The sequence below is a fragment of the Marmota flaviventris genome, chromosome 8 (genome assembly GCF_047511675.1).
Source record: "Marmota flaviventris isolate mMarFla1 chromosome 8, mMarFla1.hap1, whole genome shotgun sequence".
In the NCBI taxonomy this organism is placed as follows: domain Eukaryota; kingdom Metazoa; phylum Chordata; class Mammalia; order Rodentia; family Sciuridae; genus Marmota; species Marmota flaviventris.
In genome coordinates, this window is record NC_092505.1 from 70297211 (window position 1) to 70319784 (window position 22574).

The 22574-nt window shown below is 34.3% G+C and overlaps 1 protein-coding gene across 8 annotated transcripts in view; it reads right to left on the reverse strand.

Annotated features, from left to right (window-relative positions):
* Positions 1-22574, reverse strand: part of Bbx (BBX high mobility group box domain containing) — a 263082-nt gene that overhangs the window by 71536 nt on the left and 168972 nt on the right. For 7 of the 8 annotated variants that reach the window (XM_071615384.1, XM_071615383.1, XM_071615382.1 and 4 more), the window contains 3 exons: positions 18551-18721; positions 13253-13495; positions 2392-2587 (listed from right to left, as the gene is read on the reverse strand). In XM_071615384.1, the coding sequence (XP_071471485.1) occupies positions 2392-2587; positions 13253-13495; positions 18551-18712 (601 nt within the window). In that variant the 5' untranslated portion in view covers positions 18713-18721. Of the gene's footprint in view, positions 1-2391; positions 2588-5727; positions 5823-13252; positions 13496-18550; positions 18722-22574 lie in introns of those variants that run through there. The other variant, XM_071615385.1, reaches the window with a different exon arrangement.

Below are 22574 nucleotides of genomic sequence, written 5' to 3' on the forward strand. Positions count from 1 at the left end.
TAGTTCAAATTACAAAGTAAAATGGGAACATGATTACATGATAATTTATATACCAATGATAAGTTATAAGTTATATACCAATATGACTTCACAAGAAGTTAGCTATATGCATACTGAGACAGAGCAAGAAATTACCTTCATCCTTTATATCATTTACATTTATATAGTTCAGAACTATTAAAATGCATTTGCATAAATAGCACACTTTCCTTTTATCAAGAGGGTTTGTACTGCATTAATTTCTAAATAACTTCCCCTTCCTGGAAAACATATACATGTGACAAATAAACCGAAAAATGTCAAGTGAAAAGCCAGAGCAAACAAAACAAAATGAAAGAGATTCACTGCTAAGGAAAAGTTACACTAGCCTTTAAATTCCCTCAATATCCCCTAATTCAGATAGCCAAGAAGCATGTTTTAATTAAAGGCAATTTAATTCACTTCATCTTATTGGAAACATCAGACTAATGTTACCCATTAAATGGAAGCTGAATAGAACTCTTGCCATGGATTTTCAATATCCAACACACGCAATTAATTACATATACAACGAGATGAATGCCAGGAAGTGTCTTTCTGCTTTCTTGTACTTTGTCATAAAGAAAACTGCTTTATGCTGGGTTGTGCACACCTGTAATCCCAGTGGCTTGAGAGGCTGAGGCAGGAGAATCGCAAGTTCAAAGCCAATCTCAGCAAGTTAACGAGGCCCTGTCTCAGGCCCTGTCTCAAAATGAAAATAAAAAGGGCTAGGGATAAGGCTCAGTGGTTAAGTGCCCCTGGGTTCAATCCCTGGTACCAAAAACACTGTCGTAAAAAGCTAAGAAGTAAAAATCTTGGTTGAAGTTTATGTTCTACTTCCATTTTATAGGTAAAAGACTGGTAGATTAATAGTGTTAACAACACTAAAAAAGGTTTCTCATAGTTTTATATAATTTGAAATAATTATTTGATTGCAAAGAATAACTGAATGTTGTTAAAAAAAAAAAAGTCCAACATGCACTAACCTTGTTTTAGAAGTGAGAGAAAAAGCAATGTATGCTAAATGATAATCAAAGACATTTAAATTAGAAGCCAGTCATCTACATAAGACTTTTTCATCTTGATAAGAAAATGTTTTAGAAACGCTCCAAATGATATAATATGGGAAGTTCAGAAAATCACCAAGACTATCCACAAGACTATCCATTAACAAGTGAGTTGCAGTTAAAATTGTACAAAGTGAAAGCTAAAACAAGAGCAGATCTCTGTTTTGACTCTTTGGGACATAATATAGCTTAGCGGTTAAATTCATGCTTAGAATACCCCTGTTCCTGGGTTTAATCCCCATAAAAAGGGGGGTGGGGGAAATATGAAACCAACCATCATTTTGAGAGCTGACTTAAAAGTCATACTATAGACACATATAGAACAATCATCTGGAGACTGTTTCCCCAGAATTGCCATTGTGTTAAGCTTAATTTTTAGCATTTATATAAATTGCGTATTGAACTCTTAAATCTGGTAAGGTCTGTTGGCTATTTAAAAACAAAAATGTGTCATCCCAGTATTGCCCAACTTCCTTCCAACCTTTCCATATTGCAAATGGTTCAGTACACTGATTTTGAAGAGAATGTGTTTGATGAAATAGGAACTCTGTGCTCAACACCAACTTCACTGCTTCTACCCTGCCCAATCTCTGAACTTCATCTTGGCAAATTCTTCTTTTGACTACTGCATTGCAATGACCAGGGTAGATAGAGGCATTTAAATGCTTTATTTCATGGTAATAAATGCTTCAGGATTCCTTACCACCCCAGAAAGTATTAAAGGTTCCATAACAAATGGGACCACCTGGAATTTTAAATTTGCACGGCTCATAGAGGAACTGGGAAGTGGGGGATGGGGGTAGAGGTTTAGGATGGAAACTGTAAGACACAGCTTTTAGATACACCTCAGATATGTGATGGAGTTGTTCATATTTTTGCCCTCGATGTTTCAGATACAGAGATGATATACATAATTGTAGCTTTCTTACTGGGATACCTTTGTAGTGTGTATATGTATTGAAATATTTTAAATATTAAAAAATTCCCTAAGCTCCTAACTATCTCCACATCTTCATCTACTTTTCTATATAGTAATGACAGGAATTCACACATATGTATAACTTGGTCTCTCCATCTCCTTTCTTTAGTTATATATATATATATATATATATATATATATATATATATATATATATATATTCTTTGTATATCATCTTCTAGTGCTTTAAGATATGCCATTTATTTGTGATTGCTTCATATTGGTCATAAATTTTACTACCCCAAACTGTGTACTATTAGTTAAAAATATTAATGAAATGTATTGACCTATTACTAAAGAAGATGTAGAAACAACATCTAAACTCACCAGCCATTCCAAAGTTCAGCTGAGGCATTTCTTCAGTCTTTGCCTTCTTGGGGCTTGGCAAGTCTCTTGAAGAGTCAGATGGAAAGGCCCAAAGTTTCTTCCGTGGATTGACTGTGGGAGTTGGCGATTTCACAGGCTTGTTCGTAGCAGGACACCATTTGTAGCCAGGATTTGCTTTCATAAATGCATCTTTATACTATGAATAAAAATCAGCAAATTTTAATTTGACAAACAGATTGAAGAAAGTTCAAATAGCTTTCACCCTATTTCCCCCAGTTAGATAACGAATGAGGAAACCACTTTCAGTGACTTTAGCTTTCCTCATAGAGAAATAATAATCTTACCACAGGGCTCTACGGACAAAGTCCATTGTGGGATAAGAGCACAGAAGGTACATACTTTGTGTCTTTTAATCCCCATTTTCTTCAGCTACAAAAGCCTGTCTGATATTGGTGGGGACAGGAAGTTGTTTATAACTGAAAGAACCAACGTTCTGGAGACAAAAAATATAGGGTTCAAACTCTGATATTTCCACTTCAGGCTATGGTAACCAAGGAGAAAAAAAAAATGGCCTCTCTAGGTCTCAACCTTAGATTGCATCAACAGAGAATACCACCACCAATGCCTAGGGTTATTGTCAAAAATGGTCTATTTCAAAGCAACTTTGGGTACACATCACAGAGTGTGAGTTTACATCAGTGTCAGGAGTCAAGATTCTTCCCATAGCTTTATTTAACCTGCTAACTATGGTTAAAAAAAAAAATTACATTTGTGTTTTGATGTACTTCGTAAGATAAATGCAGGTAAACTCACAGCAAAATACTTCATTGTGGGATAAAGGAGCCAAGATCAAGAGCAGGAGAAGGGGAACAGAGTAGGACAACTGACATTAACTTTTCAGTTATTTGAAGACCAGGGGCCATAAGGAGGGAAAAGCACTAGATGCACGGTCTGATGGTCTGAATTCAAATCACCCTCTACTTCAGCCACCGTCATTAAGCAAGTTATGTAACCTTTCTCAATTTCAATTCCTCCATCAATAAAGTGTCAGTGTACCTGCCAACATTTTGTAATGCACACACATGACTGAATATATGAACGAGCTCTGAGAGCTCTGATGTGTGATGTTGCAATTAATCTATCATTAACTTTATATTTTACTTGAAAATTTCAACATCCACTAACATCTTTCTTTCTCCTTTGTATTTCTGTGGCTTGCTACTGTAACCCTTTCTCTCAACTCTGATATCTCGTTCTCCTTTCACTAAAATGAAATACCATATTGATATTCATTGTATGTTACCAAAAGTTATATTATCTGTTAAAAAAAAGATATTTTCCTTGTATTCTTCAACTGTTACATGTAAATACTATTGGATATTTTATTAAATTAATACAATTTTTTCAATCTCATAAGCTTACCTTTTAAAACGGTCACTCTGTGCATACGATTAACTAATTTAGTATGTTTCAAATAGTTTTTAATTTAACCCAAACTAAAAAAAATTTGCCACTTAACGCTGGTCTAAGAAAGAACATGTAGTCTAAATTAACTTTTCCCCACCATTTCATTTTAAATCATATAAATGAAAACTAAATCATGGATAATAATGCAATTTTAATACACAAGGGTCTAATATTATATCTCAAGGTTATCTTAACTCAAATTTTCTCAAAATTTTACCTATAAATTGTAAATTTACCTATCAATGGATATAAAAACTCACAAGATACTCACTTTTCTTATAAAAGTAATTAAAATAATACACAGGACTAGAATTTTTATTATATTCCAGAATGTAATTAGGGGTACCAAATGTGATATAGGAGATACACTACCACAGTCCATGCAAGTGGATGAGGGATTTGCATATTAAGCTAAGGCAGACAAATAGCCTTGGCTGCTGTCTATAGGCAGAAAGTGACAAATGATAGGGTGAAGTGAAAATGGAAGTAGCAGACACATGCATCATTACTGTGTCCTACTAGAAGGCACACGGGCTGTTTGTCAGATGAACAGTCATTTGAACAAAGGTCACTATTTTATAAACTGACAAAAGACTTTCAAATTTATTAACATATTTGTCATGAGAAATGAATTATCTCTTTTTGGGGGAGAAGTTCAAAATTTTTAAGAAAGTCACAATAGTAAGATGCTGGATGATGTCATCGGCATGCAAATTGCCTGTTTTTTAGGTAGGTGTCCTCTCTTCTTCTCTCCACGTTCATTTGTTGAATAAAGTCTTTTTCAGTAAGACATCACATCTTTTACTAAAATTATTTAATAATGTGCTTCAGTGAAAATCAATACTGTTGTCTTTTAAAATGAATTATTGACAGCATCAACTATTTTTAGAGCATAGTTGGTGATTCTAATGAAGGCCAGCTTAAACTAATTTACAATGGGGAGCTGATGCTCAAGATAACAGAAAGCAGTGAGAAGCATTACACCACAATCATGTCCCTTATCCTGTATACACTCTACCCACCCTCACTGCAAATACTTTGTGAGCTTTAATTAAGGGAGACTTATCAGACACCAATAGAAAAAGGTATGAATTGAGTTCTTGTCTTCATATTGCTTATATTTTTCAATTAATTACACAACAAATATTTCTTTTTACACATGGCCCATTAGCCTCACCCTGACTCAGGCACACAAAATGGTTTTGTAAAGGTTTGTAAAGGGGAAGCTACACATTAGTGGAAGAATTGACAAAGGTCAAGAGACTATGGAATATGAAGAGTTTTATAGAAAATGGGAACTGAGAATTTACTAAGTGGGCCAATACCTTGGAACTGTATCATAATGTTAATCTTACAGATTCTTAAATATAATATAGATGATCAATACCATGACAACATGTATTCAATTGTGCATGCACATATATGAGTGTATATATATGTGTTTTGGGTGCTAAGGAATGAACCTATGGCCTCATACAAGCTAAGCATACAATCTACCAGCCCCTTGATCCAGTATATATTGAGCAGAAGAGTTAAAAATGTGGGAGACAGGAAAAGAGTACCACAAAATTCTTGTTCTTAATTAGAAAGTTTAAAAATTGGATGGAGAAGCCATAAATTCATGTGAAAATAAAGTAGTATATGAGCATCAAGTGAGGGTAGAGGCAAAAAGAGCCTTAAGGTATAAGAATGTCCTTGGAACTAGGCACCTCATCAATCACTTGCTTCAGCTATAAGAAACAACAGAAATGCTTAATCATTTGTTGTGATAAGGTTATTTAGGAAGGGATTACAGAGAAGGCTGGATAAAGGAGAAATGGGAGGAGATTTTGTATACAGTTTGAAGCAAACAGCAAGTAAACTTATTACCATGCTTTTCAACCATGTGGGCAAAATCCATCATCAAAGGACTGAAAGGGTCAAAGAGATAGGCCTTGCTTATCCAGATATCCAGGGCCAAACTGTTCATGCTAGAGGTGAGAGAGAAATTCATTCATCCTCCAAGAACATCAATCACAGGCTAATTTGTTCTAAATATTTCAGTGAAAAATTCTTGTAGGTAACTAAATTCTCGCTATAACACTGACTTTCTAATTTCTACCAATTAAAATGAAAATTTACCTCAAAGGCTCCAGTTTCTTTATGCAAATTTCCAGACAATTAAATGATCTAAACGTACTTTACAAATATAGTTTCTGACTTATATAAGTTACTTGGTAATGCTAACTCCCTTCTCTTGTACCTCAACTACTACTGTATTTCATTAGCAATAATTACAAATTTGTATATCAGTTATTGATTCTTCTGTTATTCATTACTGGCATTAAAGACATATCTTTTGTCACAGCGTTTTCTGTCCTACATTTGAAAATGGCATTATTATATAACAATATTATATCCAGCTAGGCGCGGTGGCACATGCCTCTAATCCCAGCAGCTCAGGAGGCTGAGGCAGGAGGATAGCGCCAGCCTCATCAAAAGCAAGGCGCTAAGCAACTCAATGAGACCCTGTCTCTAAATAAAATACAAAATTTTATTTAGGGCTGGGGGTGTGAATCAGTAGTTGAGTGCCCCTGAGTTCAATCCCCAGTACCAAAAAAAAAAAAAAAAAAAAAAAGAATATTATGTCAATCTTTAAAAAATGTGGATTCAATATTATTTTTCCAGATCAAATACACAAATGTAAATTTGATCTATGAAGCAACCTAAAATGAAAGAAATATTCACCTATTGTTCTCCAGTTGTTTATTTTTAACTGGTGGAATTCTATTTAAATGTCCACTAATATTTCTAGTTGTTATTACAGTCTAGATCTTCTCAACAGAGTGAATGAGAAAATAACAACCCTGTAAGATTTAATAATAAGGGATGCTGAGAATGTCTGTATAATAAAGATGACAACTCTGGTGCAAATATGAAAAAAAAATCTACCAGAATTTTAAGAGATTACACAGGAAACTGATTTTTTAAAAAGTTATTATACATATTTTATTTCATACATACTCTACAGCAGGCTAACTGAACATCAGCATAGTAAGTTCTAAGACAGCTGTATCTCTTTCCATCAGCAGGCAGAAATCACATTATGCAAGGGGAAAAAGGAAAGAGTGATATTTGAGAAGTGTCACTAAGCAAGTGCAGACTTAGTCTGAGGATCTTTCCATCACAAAAAATTGAACATTATAATTAGGATAATATGACTCAATTCACTGTGTGATGTGAATTATCCTTGATAGCTGTTTCTAATAGGAAGAAAATTAATTAGACTTTCACATGACAGAACACTGAATTAAGTTTATGGTTTTGGCTGGATAAAAATATTTTAAGTTATACAGTAGCCTGAAAAACTTTAATGATAAAGCTATTCCCATAGAAATTATACACATAAAACAGTGGCTTCAATATCATGATCAGAGAATTGTTTGGTTGATCTATGGTGGAGAAGTCAAAGGAAAAACTGAAATCAAGGGCGTTATCTACAGGTGCTTGAATTGTGTAAGGGTGAGGATTAATGTTAAGACAGTGGTTTCTTTTTATATGTAAATTTTATTCACTAATTTGGATAATTAGGAGAAAAGTCAGTATATGCTAATTTTAAAAATCATAATTTAAGAAGTCTTCTACAATTTTAATTTTGTTACTTCTTAAAAAGTAGATAAGGATTTGGGTGAGAAAACATTAGCTAGAAAAGATACTTTAAAAGATTAGAAAGAAGTGTTAATTCATGTTGGATTGTCAAAATGCTTACATTTTCTTTAAAAATATGTTCACTTTGGTTTAATACTTTCCTTAAATACTTTAAAATTACTCCTTACGGAAAAATCTACATCAAGAATTTGCACATTTTTCAAATGGTACAAAAGTTAACTTTTACTCATATCCCTTTGAATGCTCACAAGTTCCAAAGTAATCAGGAATTACTGTAGTAACATCAGAAATCATATTTGAGCATTGGGTCTCACAATCAATCTTAACAATTAACAACCGGAACGAGATACCAAGAGGAGTATGAGAGACTCAGTATAAACTCTCAATATTCCTCACTAGTTCCAGGGTCTTTATAAAGTCCTAGCAATTAGATTTGATTTGAATATTTAAATATTATTATTCACTAGCAAACAGATGACCAACAGATGATTATCTTGTTAGAGGCTATTAATCACAATGGACCATTTCTGCCAAGTTGGACAAATGATTTATCTAGTTTTGTTGCTGCTTGTTGATTCTGCTTCAAAGTCTCAAATTTGCCTTTTAGTAGCCTTTCATTGTAACAATTCATAATTAAAACAGTGACTTATCAGTAGGGTGAAGAAATATCAAATAAAAACAAACATTAACTGCTCATTAGTTTTAACTCTTAAAACTAACATTTTTATAGAGTACTAAACTTTACATAATGTGTGCCTAAATGTTTCTTCACTTGTACCTTACATCCAACCCTATGAGGGCAGCAGGCATCTTACAGAAATTTTATAGATGTGGAAATCCAAAGAGATCTAAGTTAAAGAGAGTTAATTATTAGAATCCCAGCCTCACTACTACTAACTTTGCTTGCTTGGAAAAGTTAACTTTCCTTAGTGATCTCATCTTTATCTTCTGGAAAATAATAATCCATTTTTGGGATTGTTCTGAGGATTAGCAAAATGGACCTTGTCATGGACATGCTAAAGCAATATTTGAACGTTTTATAAATTTTACAAATTTATACCAAAGATATATCTACATATTATTATTATTTGCAATGCTGGGGATCAATCCAGGACCTCTTGCATAACTAGACAAGCACAGTACTACTGAGCTATGCCCCTAACCCCTGGATATATTTTTTTAAATTCAGCTAAGAAAAGTCCTGGTGTCTGGAATACAAGAATGCAAAAGTTTAAGAAAACAGGAGTGTTGCAAAATATGGAGCACAAACATGTTTTTTACCATCTACTTCCCCTCTAGAGTTGTGGGGTCCTGATTAAGCCACACTCAGAAAGCTCCACAATGAGTCATTGGATTAGAGGTGGTCAGAGAAAAAAGCTGACAAATGAGAGTGGATTCAAAAGAGAAAAACTCAAAGAAAAGTGAAGAGAAAATTCAAAAAAATCAAAAGAGTTGAGAATCATTTACTACATAAATAAAAATTTGAATGTAACTCAATTATTCACAAAGGCTCACCAATAATTCCCACTGGGAAATAAAGGATAGAAATTATTCAAAAAAATTCAAAAGATGTTCTGAAAAGGAAGCAAACCAAATTTTAACTAAAGTTTTCAGGGTAAATATACAAAATAAAAATGTAGTTTTTAAAAGAACACTAAAGTTTCATCTATCTGGAAATCACTTATGTGTAGCATTTGCTTCTCAAGGATGCTGGATGAATGAGGTGCCACTCTAACAGTACGTCAAGTGCTGCAGCACGCTGGCAAGAATACAAATTCTATCTGCTAAGCATGATGCATAACAGTTAAGAAAGGCCTCCACACTTTAATTCATGAGAAATATGGTGTAACAACTTTGAAGTGGATTTCATTTTTGATGAAGCCAAAACAAGGGAATGAATGGTCTGTATAAAATTATCCTAGTTGCAAAGAAATAACCAAAAATACTTTAATCTTGTCTTGAAGAAATATGGAGAAAGAAGTCATTGAAATCTCCATAGAGTTTTGCAGTGGTAATAATCTTTTATCCAGTACTGAAAACAGATACCAATATTTACAAAGGGCAAGTATGATTCACCTTCAAATTTCATTCTGTTGCATTTAATTCCATAGCTGTTTTATCTGCATACAACTGAACTTACAAACTTTTCAACTTGATCTCTTGTGATTCTCTTATTTACCTTTACATCATTATTTCCTATGACTATCATACACATAACCCAGGCTCTAGGTAAAATAAACTTCCTAGTTCCTGAAACTGATCTTAAGTTCCCACATCTACTCTGAGCCTTGTCTTTCTTTTTGAATCCTATCATCAAAACCAAGAATATAAAGCCTTTCCTGATATACTTCCACCTCTCTAGCATAGGCAGATTCTTCCCATAAGATGCAAAATATTTTATTGTTACCATTCTAGCCACACTTAAATCCATTTAGCTTTCAGGCATTTAAACTGGGTAGGATAAATATACCATTGTTCACCCAACATATGACTAGCCAAAATACTAACTCCTATGAGTGTTAGATTTCTTTTTCGAAGGAGAGAGATCATTTTACATGTTTGTGCTTGCTTAAAATTGTGAGCAAGGAATGAACAAATCAATCAATAAATGCATGCATTCTACTGCATACCCCTGGTCCTCTGGTCCTCTGGTCCTAAAAGGCAGGGAGCTCCATCAAGGTCATTTTAATTGTCTAAATTTTCCAGATTTGCCCCTCCTCTTTGTACTGAATTCTAGCTAAAGGTCAAGATTATGATCCTATAAATCCATTAAATATAATAATAAATTTAGGTGACAATCAGAAGGTTCCAGGAATATCCTAGGCAAAAATGCAGAGATTTGTATTCCTCTATATAAAGATGCTAAAAGGAAAGGTAAAATTGCTTCTGCACCTCCTAATATGCAGTTACACATTCAAAAATCAAAACCTGTTAACATGCACAACACTGCACCATCACTGCACACTATTGAATTCAAGAATGCAATACAGGTTATCTCTGTAGGACAGTACTTTTAAGATTTCTTACAATCAGTTATTGCTTAGATTAGATTCATCAGAGAATATAAAACCCTCATTCAACCAGATTTTTCTAACAATGCAAATTAGTACTGGGCAATAATTCAAGAAAATGACAACAAATTATGGAATGGGTGCTTCATCTAACCAAATGTACTAACATAAGGTTGATAATCAGGAGTAAGGGAAGAGTCAGATAAAATTTTCATGAACTAGCAGGTAAGAAAGGAATCACTCTAAATTTGTATTAATTATTATTCGCTCTTATTTTTAAAACATGCTTCTTTTAAAACTACAGAGAGAAAGGAATAAATTACATAACAATGTTTTGGGTAACTATACAACACATACACACAAAACAGTGATCCCATAAGATTATACTGCCTAGTGACATTGTAAATGTCTTAAGTACACTATAATGTTTGCACGATGACCAAATTGCCTAATGGCACATTTCTTAGAATGCATACCTGTCATTAAGTGATGCATGACTGTTTTTTTCACTCAACTAATAATGACAGGATAGCTATTGGTTAAGCTATCACAAACATACACTATGTTGAAAGAATATGTGTTGCACCTAATAAAGAATATTTTAAACTGGGGTATAAAATTAAAAGGTTACATATCTAAAATATAGCTTGAAAAGTGAGGGGGAGGTATTTGATGAACACAGAACATATTTATTATTGGCCTCTATAACTAGCAACCACCACCAAAACCTGGTACACAATAGCCACTTAAATAAGTATTTGTTGATTGAAATGGCATTCCAATTAAGGCTACAATATTAAAATAAAAAGCACCAGCACAATTACACATACTTTAATGTAACTGTGAAATCATTTAGTAAATAGGTAGAAACAAGTAAGAACCATGACTAGAGTCTAGTTGTGCCACAAATTTGAAAATAGCTAAATCATCTACACTTTGTGGGAGAAATGAGGCAAACTTTCATAAATGCAACTATAAACATGGCAAGTTGTAATGTTGGACATTATGGGCTCCATTTTTAGACTGTAGGGGGCCACCTTAAAAGATTCCATTATACAACCACAATGGCAAACACTGTCAGAATCTAATTAAGCAATTAGTAAGGGATTTCCTGTACAAAAATAATACCTCATTTTCTTAAAAGTGGCCACCTGTTGGGTTTGTAAATTAGCAGCATTTAAGAAAAGGCAAACAATATACTGGGGATATGCTGCATATTACCCAAAAACAGCAATCCAAAACAAACTCAAGTGTTTAATTATAGGAAGCTTTATGCAGCTCCCTGTGAGGCTTCAAATAATTGTTTATTTTACCATATAAGCATGACTATGAAAGAATGTAAGGCTATTTAATGAAAAAGTTTTACTGTTAATTACTGTTATGCTAGTACAAATCTAATGAAACATTTAAAATAATGTAGGTTCCTGCAATTAATTTTAAATTTTCCAGATGGCCAACGTACTTAAAATTCTATCTTTAACAATAGTCAATTCCGGACACCTTGTGTGATCATTAATTACACAGCAACTATGCTAATCCTTTACTCTGGATTAAAATTTTCCTAAACATTTCACAAGAAATCTTTACGTTGCATGTTTCCTTATTAAAAAACTCAATAAAACCAGAGTAAAACGAAGTATTATTTTTTCCCACATACTGATTGTCTAATAAAATATCTTGAAACTACATACTTTATCCCCTACTGGTTCATTTTTTCACAGACATAAACCAAATGTTTGGGCAACAGGGGTTTTCATGAATCAAGATTTTTCTCAAGTTGCAACTCTGAAGAAATACGGTTAAAATTATTCCTTTCAGGTTTAACCACAGGAATATGGTTTTGCTTATCTCTTACTTGGGACCAATCCCCTCATAATATATTTAAATGTGTAATTATCTTAAACTAATTTCAGATTAATGGAGAAACAGAATCTTAATATATAATTTGGAAGAAATTTACTAACTGCTATCATTTTGAAATTGATTAATGTTCCACCTCTCTGAATCACTTTCCTGAGTGGAAATGTTTCTCACCAAGGACTGCCTCCACAGTGTTTACACACACGAACACATCACAGTACATCCTGTTCTACTGCCATTCATGCCTATATTGGTTTTAAATATTCATGTGGTGCTACCTTTGTAGCAGAAACAAGTTAAAGCATAGCTCCTGAAAACTGTGTTTATTACAAAATCAAAAAAATGTTATAGCTGAAAGGCATACAACTCTGTCCAACTTCCTCACTCAAGTTAACATTAAGAAGAAGAAGAAACTGCTGCTGCTAAGACCCTGAGATTGACTTATATATATGATCACAAAGCATTTAGCATATGAAGACTCTTTCACATGATACAATTAGAATAAGCTAAGACTGTCATCTTTACCATGGACATTCTCCAAAAGCAGAAGCTGAGTTCCTAGAAAAAAATTAAAAGAAAATCACAAGACATAATTAATAAATCACCATTCATAATAAATCAATCCCTTATGTCAATCAATGGAGTATTGACCATGAGAAAAAACTTGGTAATAACTTGCTTTCAATACCTCCACCAGCATTTCCTAGATGGGCCTGGGACACAGGAACATAAGGAAAACAGTTCTTCTATTTTCCCTTAGCACCTGAGATTAAGGATTGATTTTTCTCATTGCTAGACCTTCTGTAGGTACTTGGTATTTCCTGAATGGGAATGGATGCTCAAAGCCATCATGACTCCTTGTCATTGTAACCTACCTCCTTGGCCATGTCTGTATATTTCTGCTTTTCCTTTGGATCAAGAACAGCCCACCAGTCAGCTAGTATCTTGGTAGCACCTCGGTTATCAAGCCTGGGGTGTTCCTGACGGACAAGGGGGCGATGGCGTTTGCAAAACAAAAGAAATGCATTCATTGGTCTACGGGCTCGCTGTTCTGGCGAATCATCATCTTCAGTCTCACCAACATCTTGCTCTAGGCCATCAGCCCCAAGAAGTTGAACCTATTACCAATCAAAACAAAAATTTAACATATCTCAATTACGATTTAACAATCCATTTCTGTTTGTAATTTTTTTTCTTACCTCTATTTTTTCTTCTTCTATTTAAATACAAAACAAATTGAAAGAAGTAATGATTTTTTAAAATCATCAATCACTACTGGTACTTGGAAACTAGCTTATGATGTATCCTGCTTAGTGTTTATAGCAATTGTGTATGTCCTTATTATAGTAATATATTACATTATTATAACTGCTTAGATTTTAATGTTATATCCATATGCAAATATGCCACAATCCCATATGTGTGTGTGTGTGTGTGTACACATAATACACAAATTCAAACAATAATAATGAAAGGGAGATTAGGATAGTGTAACAAGTGAATGGGAAAGGAGGAAAGGAAAGGAAAAGTACTAGAGAATGAGATTAATAAAAGTATGTTATGTGCATGTATGAATATGGCATAATAAATCCCACTATTATGCATAGTTATGATGCCCCCCCAACAAATTAAATTCAAAACTAATTACTTACACTTTTTCTGTTTCATTAAACAGAGGGATTTCAGAACAAAAATTTTCTTATTTACATTTATAATCATAGTGCCTAACTTCCTGTCTGGTATAACATTAATAATTAATTGCTAATGAATGAATAAATTTAGCTTTTGTTTTATTTGTCTCAAAAGTTAACAATGTACATAAAAATATATCAGTGTTAGCTCTTTCTCCTCTTTAGAAAGCACTTATCTTCAGTTAATAATATGAGAATGTTTAATATGAAAACATGTAATAAAAAGCTAATACAGTTCACTCAATGTTCTTGCAAACATCACAAGTGGGGCTTCCTAATGTAAAAATACCAAAATAAACATTTAACATGATTACTTGAAAGAAAAACTAATAGGTAAATCTTTAAGCCTATAAGTATCAAGCTATCTTGTCTAGTGAAATGTTATGATATGAATAAACTCCTTAACCATCAGATTCAAATCCTCCCTTTTCATAAGCATTCTGTTTAGTCACTGTTTAAGGTCTTCTGGGTCTGTAATCGCATTTCCACTGCCCTAGTACCACTTTGGTCTGTGGCCTAGTCTTGCTTTTAATCTCTATGACACTTCTTACATTTGGCTGCCAGATTAAAATTCTTAAACACATCTCTGATCACAGAAACTCAAAATATATAGAATTATAAAATACCTTCTAAGGGTAAAATATGATTCTACAATGTTTCTTGGAAAGAATGAAACCATGAACAGAAATCCAGAATTCTTACTAAGACCATTTTTTAAAATTTCTTGTTCTATAGTTAAAAGCAAGAAGGATAAAGGCAGCCATTAGACCACCTTATGCAGTAAGGCAATAGTTCTTAAACTTGAGTGTGATTTGGAATCCCTGAAGACTTTGTTAAAACAGATTGCTAGGTCCTATTCTCTTGAGTTTCTGGTGTTGTAGGTCTGGAGAGGGTCTTAACAATTTGTATTTTTAACAAGTTCCCAGGGGATGCTGCTGCTGCTGGTCTGAGGATCACACTTTGAGAACCACAACTACAACAGTGGGGTCCTATACAATGTTTACTGGGAAATTAGTATAGTCAGATACTGTAGAAAAATCACTTACTTAATCATTTGGTATTTTTTTAAAGTCTTAAGTATTACAAATGCAGTTAATTAACCATCGATTATCTTTAAACACAAAATAATACAGAAAAATCTAGCAGCCATAGCTATCTTACTATTGGGAATAAAGGATTCGGATTTATCTCCCTCATTATGTATACACTTATTAACAATGGTTTGCATTTTCAAGGACTATTTGGCATTGTAAAAGTTGATGAAATAATTGTGGCTTTCCCTTAGGAAAGAATAACTTTTGATTCAGTTACTAAATTGTAAAACTCAAGCTAAAAGCTGGAAAAAGGAACTCACCATTTTAGGAGGGGAGAAATTTAAGCACAATTAAAAAATGATGTGATGACTGCAACAAGGAGCCAGTAAGATAATCAGTGGATGACTAACAGCACAAGAAAGTCTCCTAGCAAAGGAGTTGTCTGAGCTACATTTTGAAAGATAATCAAAATGGGTCAGGTAATCAATGGGGGAAATACAGGGAATTAGAAGCAATGAAGGCTTGAAGGTTTATTTTTAACATCAATATGCAGTTCCATAGCCTTGGTATAAAAAAGATGAAAACAAGATTTGTGAAATAAGGCTATAGAAAATATGGGCCACTTCATAAAGAAAATGTTTTGCCATGTTAAGAAATGGGCATTTAATCCTGTGAACCAGTGGTTTCAGACTAAATAGATGAGTGAAAAAAAAAAATTGGGGGGTTTGTCATGAATCATCAACTTTTGATTTGTGCCAAGTACAGGCATCAAAAAAAATTTTTTAATTAACATCTAATGTTCAAATTATTTAACTGAATTAACTGAAAAGTGAGTGAATAAATAAAACATATGAATAAATGACAAAATACAGATAAAAAACTCTGTGGAATTTCTTTTACCAAGGGCCCATTAAAACCTTGTAAGACATTGACACCAGTACCTACAGTTGGATGCAATGGACAGCCAAGTGTGGTATTTTAAGTAGAGGAAAGACATTATTAGATTGTAATAATTAAAGAGTTAATTCCCATCAATGGCATACAGTATGCATGTGAAGAGTAAAACTTGAAGAAACCAAACTACAGATCCCCTAAAAGTTTATTTCAGTTGTCTAGGGAAAAAAACAAAGGTAAAAACCCATGCTGTAGTACCAGGAATGGACATGTAACACCAGAGAAATGAGATAGAGCCAAGAGCAGTTGGTATCTCATTGGATTTGAAAATTCAAAATCAAGTGTTTCTAGCTTGTGTGGCAAGTTTCTTGATATATAGAACACTTTTCTCAAGAGATCCTCAAGGGAGGAGAAAGAACAGGACTAGCAAGGCTACATTTTAAATGGCTACACAGTGTGCTATATGAAGACCCAAGACTATGAGATAACCATCTGGGGACCAATATAGAGAGGAAAGCAAGACTAAGGGTGTGGATGAGATCATTGAACACAGTGAAAAGAGAAAAAGATTTAATGCATCCAACACTATTTACTGAGAACCTGCTATGGTATGGTTCCAAGTAATGCAAACAGAGCAGTGAGCACACAAGCCCATGTCCTTATGAAGCAGAGAAGCAGCACAACAGCCTCAAGTTCAAAAAGGATCCTTTTGGCTGCTCTGTTGAGAACAGACTACAGAAGGGCAAGAGCCAAGGCAGAAAAAGAGGGAAGGGACAATAATCTCTGCTAGAAGTGGTGATGGCTTGCATTGATGTGGTTGTGGAGAATTGTAGACAATTTCCTGGAATAGGGATGCTCTATGTTTTGAACGTCCTCTTCCAAAACTCATGTTGAAATTAAAATGTCATTGTAACAGTATTAATAGGTAGGACCTATAAGATGTGAGTAGGTCATGAGGGCAGTTGAACAGATTGTCATGGAAGTGGATTACTACAGGAATTTTTCTGTTTCACATGTATGCTTCCTCTCCACAAGACCCTCTCCACACCGTGAGGCAGCTAGAAAGTTCTCACCAGATACAGCTCCTGGATCTGGGATTCCAAGTCTCCAGAACTTGTGAGCCAAATAAGCTTTTCTTTGTTTATAATTAACCCAGTCTGTGATGTTCTACTAAAGCAGCAGCAGATGGACTAAAACAAGGAAAACTAAAACCAGTTCTCTGAAACAGGAAAGGGGAAGGAAAAGAGTAAGTAATGAGATGTGTATATAGGGGCGCAGAGAAAGCTGAAGAAGTAAATTCTGGTGGCTTCTACCATCTCTGTGGAAAAGTCACAGTAAGAGAGACTATACAGGGTATCTCCAAAGTTGAAGCCTGAGAAACAGGAGAAATTTTTCTAATTCCTGCTGAGAGAGAGAATTGACCAAAGTCAAGGAAAAAAGGCTAAATGAATATCAAAGCCCTGAAAAATATTAAAAACATATATTTATAAAATTTGTAGTGACACAAAATATGTATTCATTTATTCTTCCATTTCAGTATACTTCTATGCATGCCAGGCAGCATGCTCAGTTCTAGGGAGGGAGGCAAGGCCTCTACTCTTATTGAGCTCCTCCTCTATTCTAAAGAGACACATGTAAACAAGTGCCCAGGTAAACACATGGAAAATAGTATTAAGTGCTATGAAGGAAATCCTTTGACTTGGAATGTGTTATATGGGAAGGATACTTGGAGATGATTAGGTATTATTTTTTTCAGGGAGGCAGTTTTTGTGTGAGACCTAAATAATGATGAAAAGCCATTTATGCCAAGACCTGAAAAGGGTGTGTGACTTTTGGTGGGGGTCGGGGGTGCCAGGGATTGAAGCCAGGGGTGCTTAACAACTGAAACTTTTAAATGTTATTTGGAGACAGGCCCTCTCTAGGTTGCTGAGGCTAGTTTTGAATTTCCAATTCTCCTACTTCAGCCTCCTGAGCCACTGGGAGAATGTGTGACTTTCTAAAATTACCTGCATGGCTGTGTGAATTTCTCCACAAGAGCCAACAGCTCAGGTATGAGGCCAGAGAAAGGGACTTGGAGGACTAGGTGAACAGAGGGGCTTAGTGGGACAAATAGAGTCAGATGCTATGAAGGTCAGAGCACCAAAGACCAAGAAAGCAGCTCCAAGAGCTCTATGGAGGCAGAACTGAGCTGGAAGCAAAAAGAAAGAAAAAAAAGAAGAAGAAGAAGAAGAAGAAGAAGAAGCCGTCAGAGGGAATTCACACTGTTGTGCCTCTGGTGAACACATCAAGTTTTAAGAACATTCCCCTCTCACTGCATTTCAATATTACTTAGAAATGAAATACTATTTAATAACTGAAAAAGATACATTTCCGTTAGGAGGAATAGATACTGTAAGGGCAATCAATAAAAATGTCAGTTGAATGAACACATGAGATTTAAATTATATAGATTCTTAGAAAAACATCTTCTTTATCACACAAGTGCACTCAAGTTTCTAGATTACTGTCAGTATTCAAACTTACTTGAAACTTCTGGAGTGAATGGAAGACTTACCTTGTCAATATCCTCCTCTTCGTCTTCCTCTTCTTCCTCTTCTGAAAAGTCAAGAAGTTTCTTTGCTAGCAATGGATGCCACTGAAGACACTTGCGTTTTGGTCGTTTTCCAGCTCCTTCTCCTTCTGCTGAATGATCTTTATTTCTATTACTGCCTTTCATTACTGTGACCTGTAGTGAGAAAAGAGAGACACAGAGAAAAATCAAAGTAAATTTGATTAAAATTAGTTTATTTTGCTCCCTTACTTTTATGGGCTCATAATTTTAATGACTAAACTATCTACCAGCTCAGGCATTTAGTGGATTCAGTGAGAATCTTAAGTACATAATCAAGTTTTCATTTTAGTGGGTTAAATTGAGCTAATAAAATTGGTCTTTTATGAAATCTACTTCCTTCCACTCCATAACTTCACTTAAAACCCAAATAAGCTTTAGGACAATTTGACCAGTTAGCTTCATCTGTTCATATTTACTCAGGGTAGTGTTTCTAAGTTTCCCATCAGAGGGATAACGAAAGGTGCCTCCTATGGAGCCAAGGGACCTGCAGACCTGACCTTCCAGTCATTCTCTCCTAAGAACAATTTACATAGCTTTTACATTCTATACTACGATAAATCTGTGCCTATGCTACTATGAAATAAAATGAATAATTTTTAAGAATCAAATGGTTTGGATCTGAAATCAAACTATTTTAAGATGACACATTTCTCAGAAAGGATCTATGGGCTTGCTGCCTTCAAGGACTCACATCATGAATGCACTAAATGGGAACTCAGCAGGAACACCCTCTGTGCCCATCTACAGCAAAACAAAGCAAAAGTTCCCTCACACCTTTCCTTATACATGTGTTGGCAACATGGGCAAAAAGTTTCACTCTTGGGGCTTTTGATTGTTTGTTTGTTTGTTTGTTTGTTTAAATGGATGATTGGCTCAAATAGCTAAAAAATAACCAGGCTATGAATATGACAAAGTCTTTTAGAAACCATAAATTCTAAATTACTTTTGAAAGACTTCTAATTACTCTTGATAATAAAAGTAAAACAGATTCATATTATGTGGATGATAATAGCATAAATGAGGTTTGCTCTCTCCATTACGCCCAGCCCTACAGTCCAGAGGTAACTACATTTTAGTTTCTTATGTTTTCTCTCAGCTTTTCTGTCTCATTCATTTATTCATTTGATGTAAAATAAATATAAAAATTATTGTTTACTTATATTCATGCAAAAATTCAAACAATACTAAAATGGTTCAAGACATATGCTGATAATTACAAACACAAAGGTAGTTGCTACTATTATTATGTGGTAGCCTTTTTGCTCAATGCACACATGTACTGGTCCAATGCCTACAAAGGAATATCAGTTATACTTTTAACACCATGCTAAAACTGAAACTGGGGTCCATGAACATACATATCAAGAGTCATCCAGTTCTCAATCCTTCTAAACAACACAGAATAGGCAAATTTATTAATGTTTCTTATTTTCCTGGATTTGGAGCCATGCTTAGGTCTTCCTCCCTTCAAAACCCAAAAATATACACTCAGTGATTTCTCCTAAAATTTGCATGACTTCATCTTAAATATGTGATCAATCTGGAAATTGTAAAGGAGTAAGAATCCAGCTTTCCCACCCACCTCCCAAATAGCTAAAACTGCACCAACACCTTTTTCCCACAGAATTTAGCTTTCTACCATTCCTTTGGACTGCTGCTTTTATCCTATATTAAATTACCATATGTATATGAATTTATTTGTGAATTCTTTTCTGTTAATAATTTATCTCCCTCTAACTACATGCCTAGCCTTCTACTAAATTTCATGTCCTTAGAAACTACATCATTCTATACCTTCTTAAAATGGACAAATAATAGCTAACATTATCATTAATAGCAAATTTTTAAAATTGTATCTATCATGCTCTTTTTATCTTTTAAGTCAATACAGGTTGATCATTTACAATTTTAATAACCAGGTAATATTCCAAAATAAGAATGTATCACAATAACTTCAATCAGTTCACACTGATGAACATTCAGATTATTTCTTTTCAGGACTGCAAAAAAATAGTTGTTCTAATAAAATCATTTTTAAAAACATTAATAAAAATTCTCATTAACTATTAAAAACTGTGGCAAGAAGGCACAGAAGGGGAATTAGTGAGAGGAAGAGAATAAAAGAGAAAGCTATGTTCCTCTGGCTTTCTTAGCAAAAAACTTACACTGAATATCTGAAGCAATTGTATGACTCTTGAGGCTGCCTTAAGTGTACAAGTTACTGAAAACTCTAAGTGGAACTAGTTAGTCTGGTCTGTTCTTAATAAATGAATAAAGATTTCTTATGAATTGATAGATTGTTTAACGATTCCTATTCTACCTACAAATAAAAACTTGGCAAAGGCAACCCAATTTCCAAAAATATCAATGCTTGCTATGTAGGGAGAAGAGGAAATGGTTATTTCTGTTGTTTATAATCACTTCAGGATAAGCCGTTGAGTGGTAATTAAACCCATATTGGGGGTCCAATATTTTATGATAACATATTTTTTAAATAAGTAAAAGAATCAATGGAAACTTAAGTCAGGCAATTAAATGGGTAAGTGATGGTCTGAGCCTAGAGAAAGATATATTTTTAGCCCAGAGATTTTGAATTAAATTATGTTTAATTAATTTTATATGCATTATGCTACTTAATTTACATACACACAAATATACATTTTCCCCCTGGTATAGTGGAGGATAATTTATTCCAGGATGCCTCTCAGATACCAAAATCTCAGGATGCCTAAGTCCTTTATAAAATGGTATGACATTTACACAAAACCTACTGTTTTGATTTGGATCTTAAATGTCCCCCAAAGTCTCACATGTTGAAAGTTTGGTTCTGGTTGATGGTGATGTTGGGGAGTTGGGGAAACTCTAGGAGGTGAGACCTAGTAGAAGGAAGATTGGTCATTGAGGGCATGTCCTCAAATTTTTATTTTGAGGCAAGGTCTTGCTAAGTTGCCCAGGCTGGTCTCAAACTTGTGATTCTCATGCCTCAGCCTCTTCTCTCCTGCCACCATCCCCGGCTTTCCATATATTTTAAGGTCATCTCTAAATTACTTATAATATCTAATGATATTTGGTAGGGTCTCATGACAAGGTGAAGAATTCTTTAGGTGATCAGTATAGAATGCAATATTTTTCTTCTGAGTATTTTTGATCCAAGCCTGTCTCAATATGACAATATAAAAAATCTTACAACACAAAGAGCACACTGTATGTGCATGCCTTTGTGATTCTGAAGAAACAAAATCTTGAGAATCAAATCAATAAGCAGTATATGTGGTTTTGAGTTCACATTCACTCCCATCTTGCAATCCCCTGCTTTCATTCTTCCCTTATGGTCCACATAACACTTTGGCTACAAGGTCTTTTCTGATACTCCAGAAATTAATCATTCCTTACTCAGGAATACAGAAGAAAGACTTTGTATTGCTACTGACCTTACCACATTTTCCCCTGAATTATAATCATTTGGGCATATCCTACCACTATTGCTAGGTCTTTTTCTTGTTGGTTCAAGACTTTAGCCTTCTATGTTCAGCAGCATCCTGGCTGAACATTAAAACCAGTTAGTTGTGAGGACAATCTCAAACAACCATACCAAACTCCAGTGCTAAACACTGACTATGAGTCACTAATATGTATACTAGGATGGCTTTAAAATTAACTACCATCTCTCTCATTTCCCTGAATTCAGATAGAGCTAAGTTGAAAAATAAAAAAGGATGAAAACCATATAAAATTCTGATAATGTGGATCAAGATGATATGTGTTGTATGAGAAATACCAGTCACCTGGACTTGGGTACCAATGAGGTTGGCAATCCCTAGCACAGTATCAGGAACAAGTAGGTCCATTTTTAACATGAACTTTCAATGAATAAATAAGTGTATTTGACATAGTACATCTCAGATGAAATGATAAAGAAAATGTAATCTACGAAATACTTTCAACTATAAACTAGACTTAAATAACA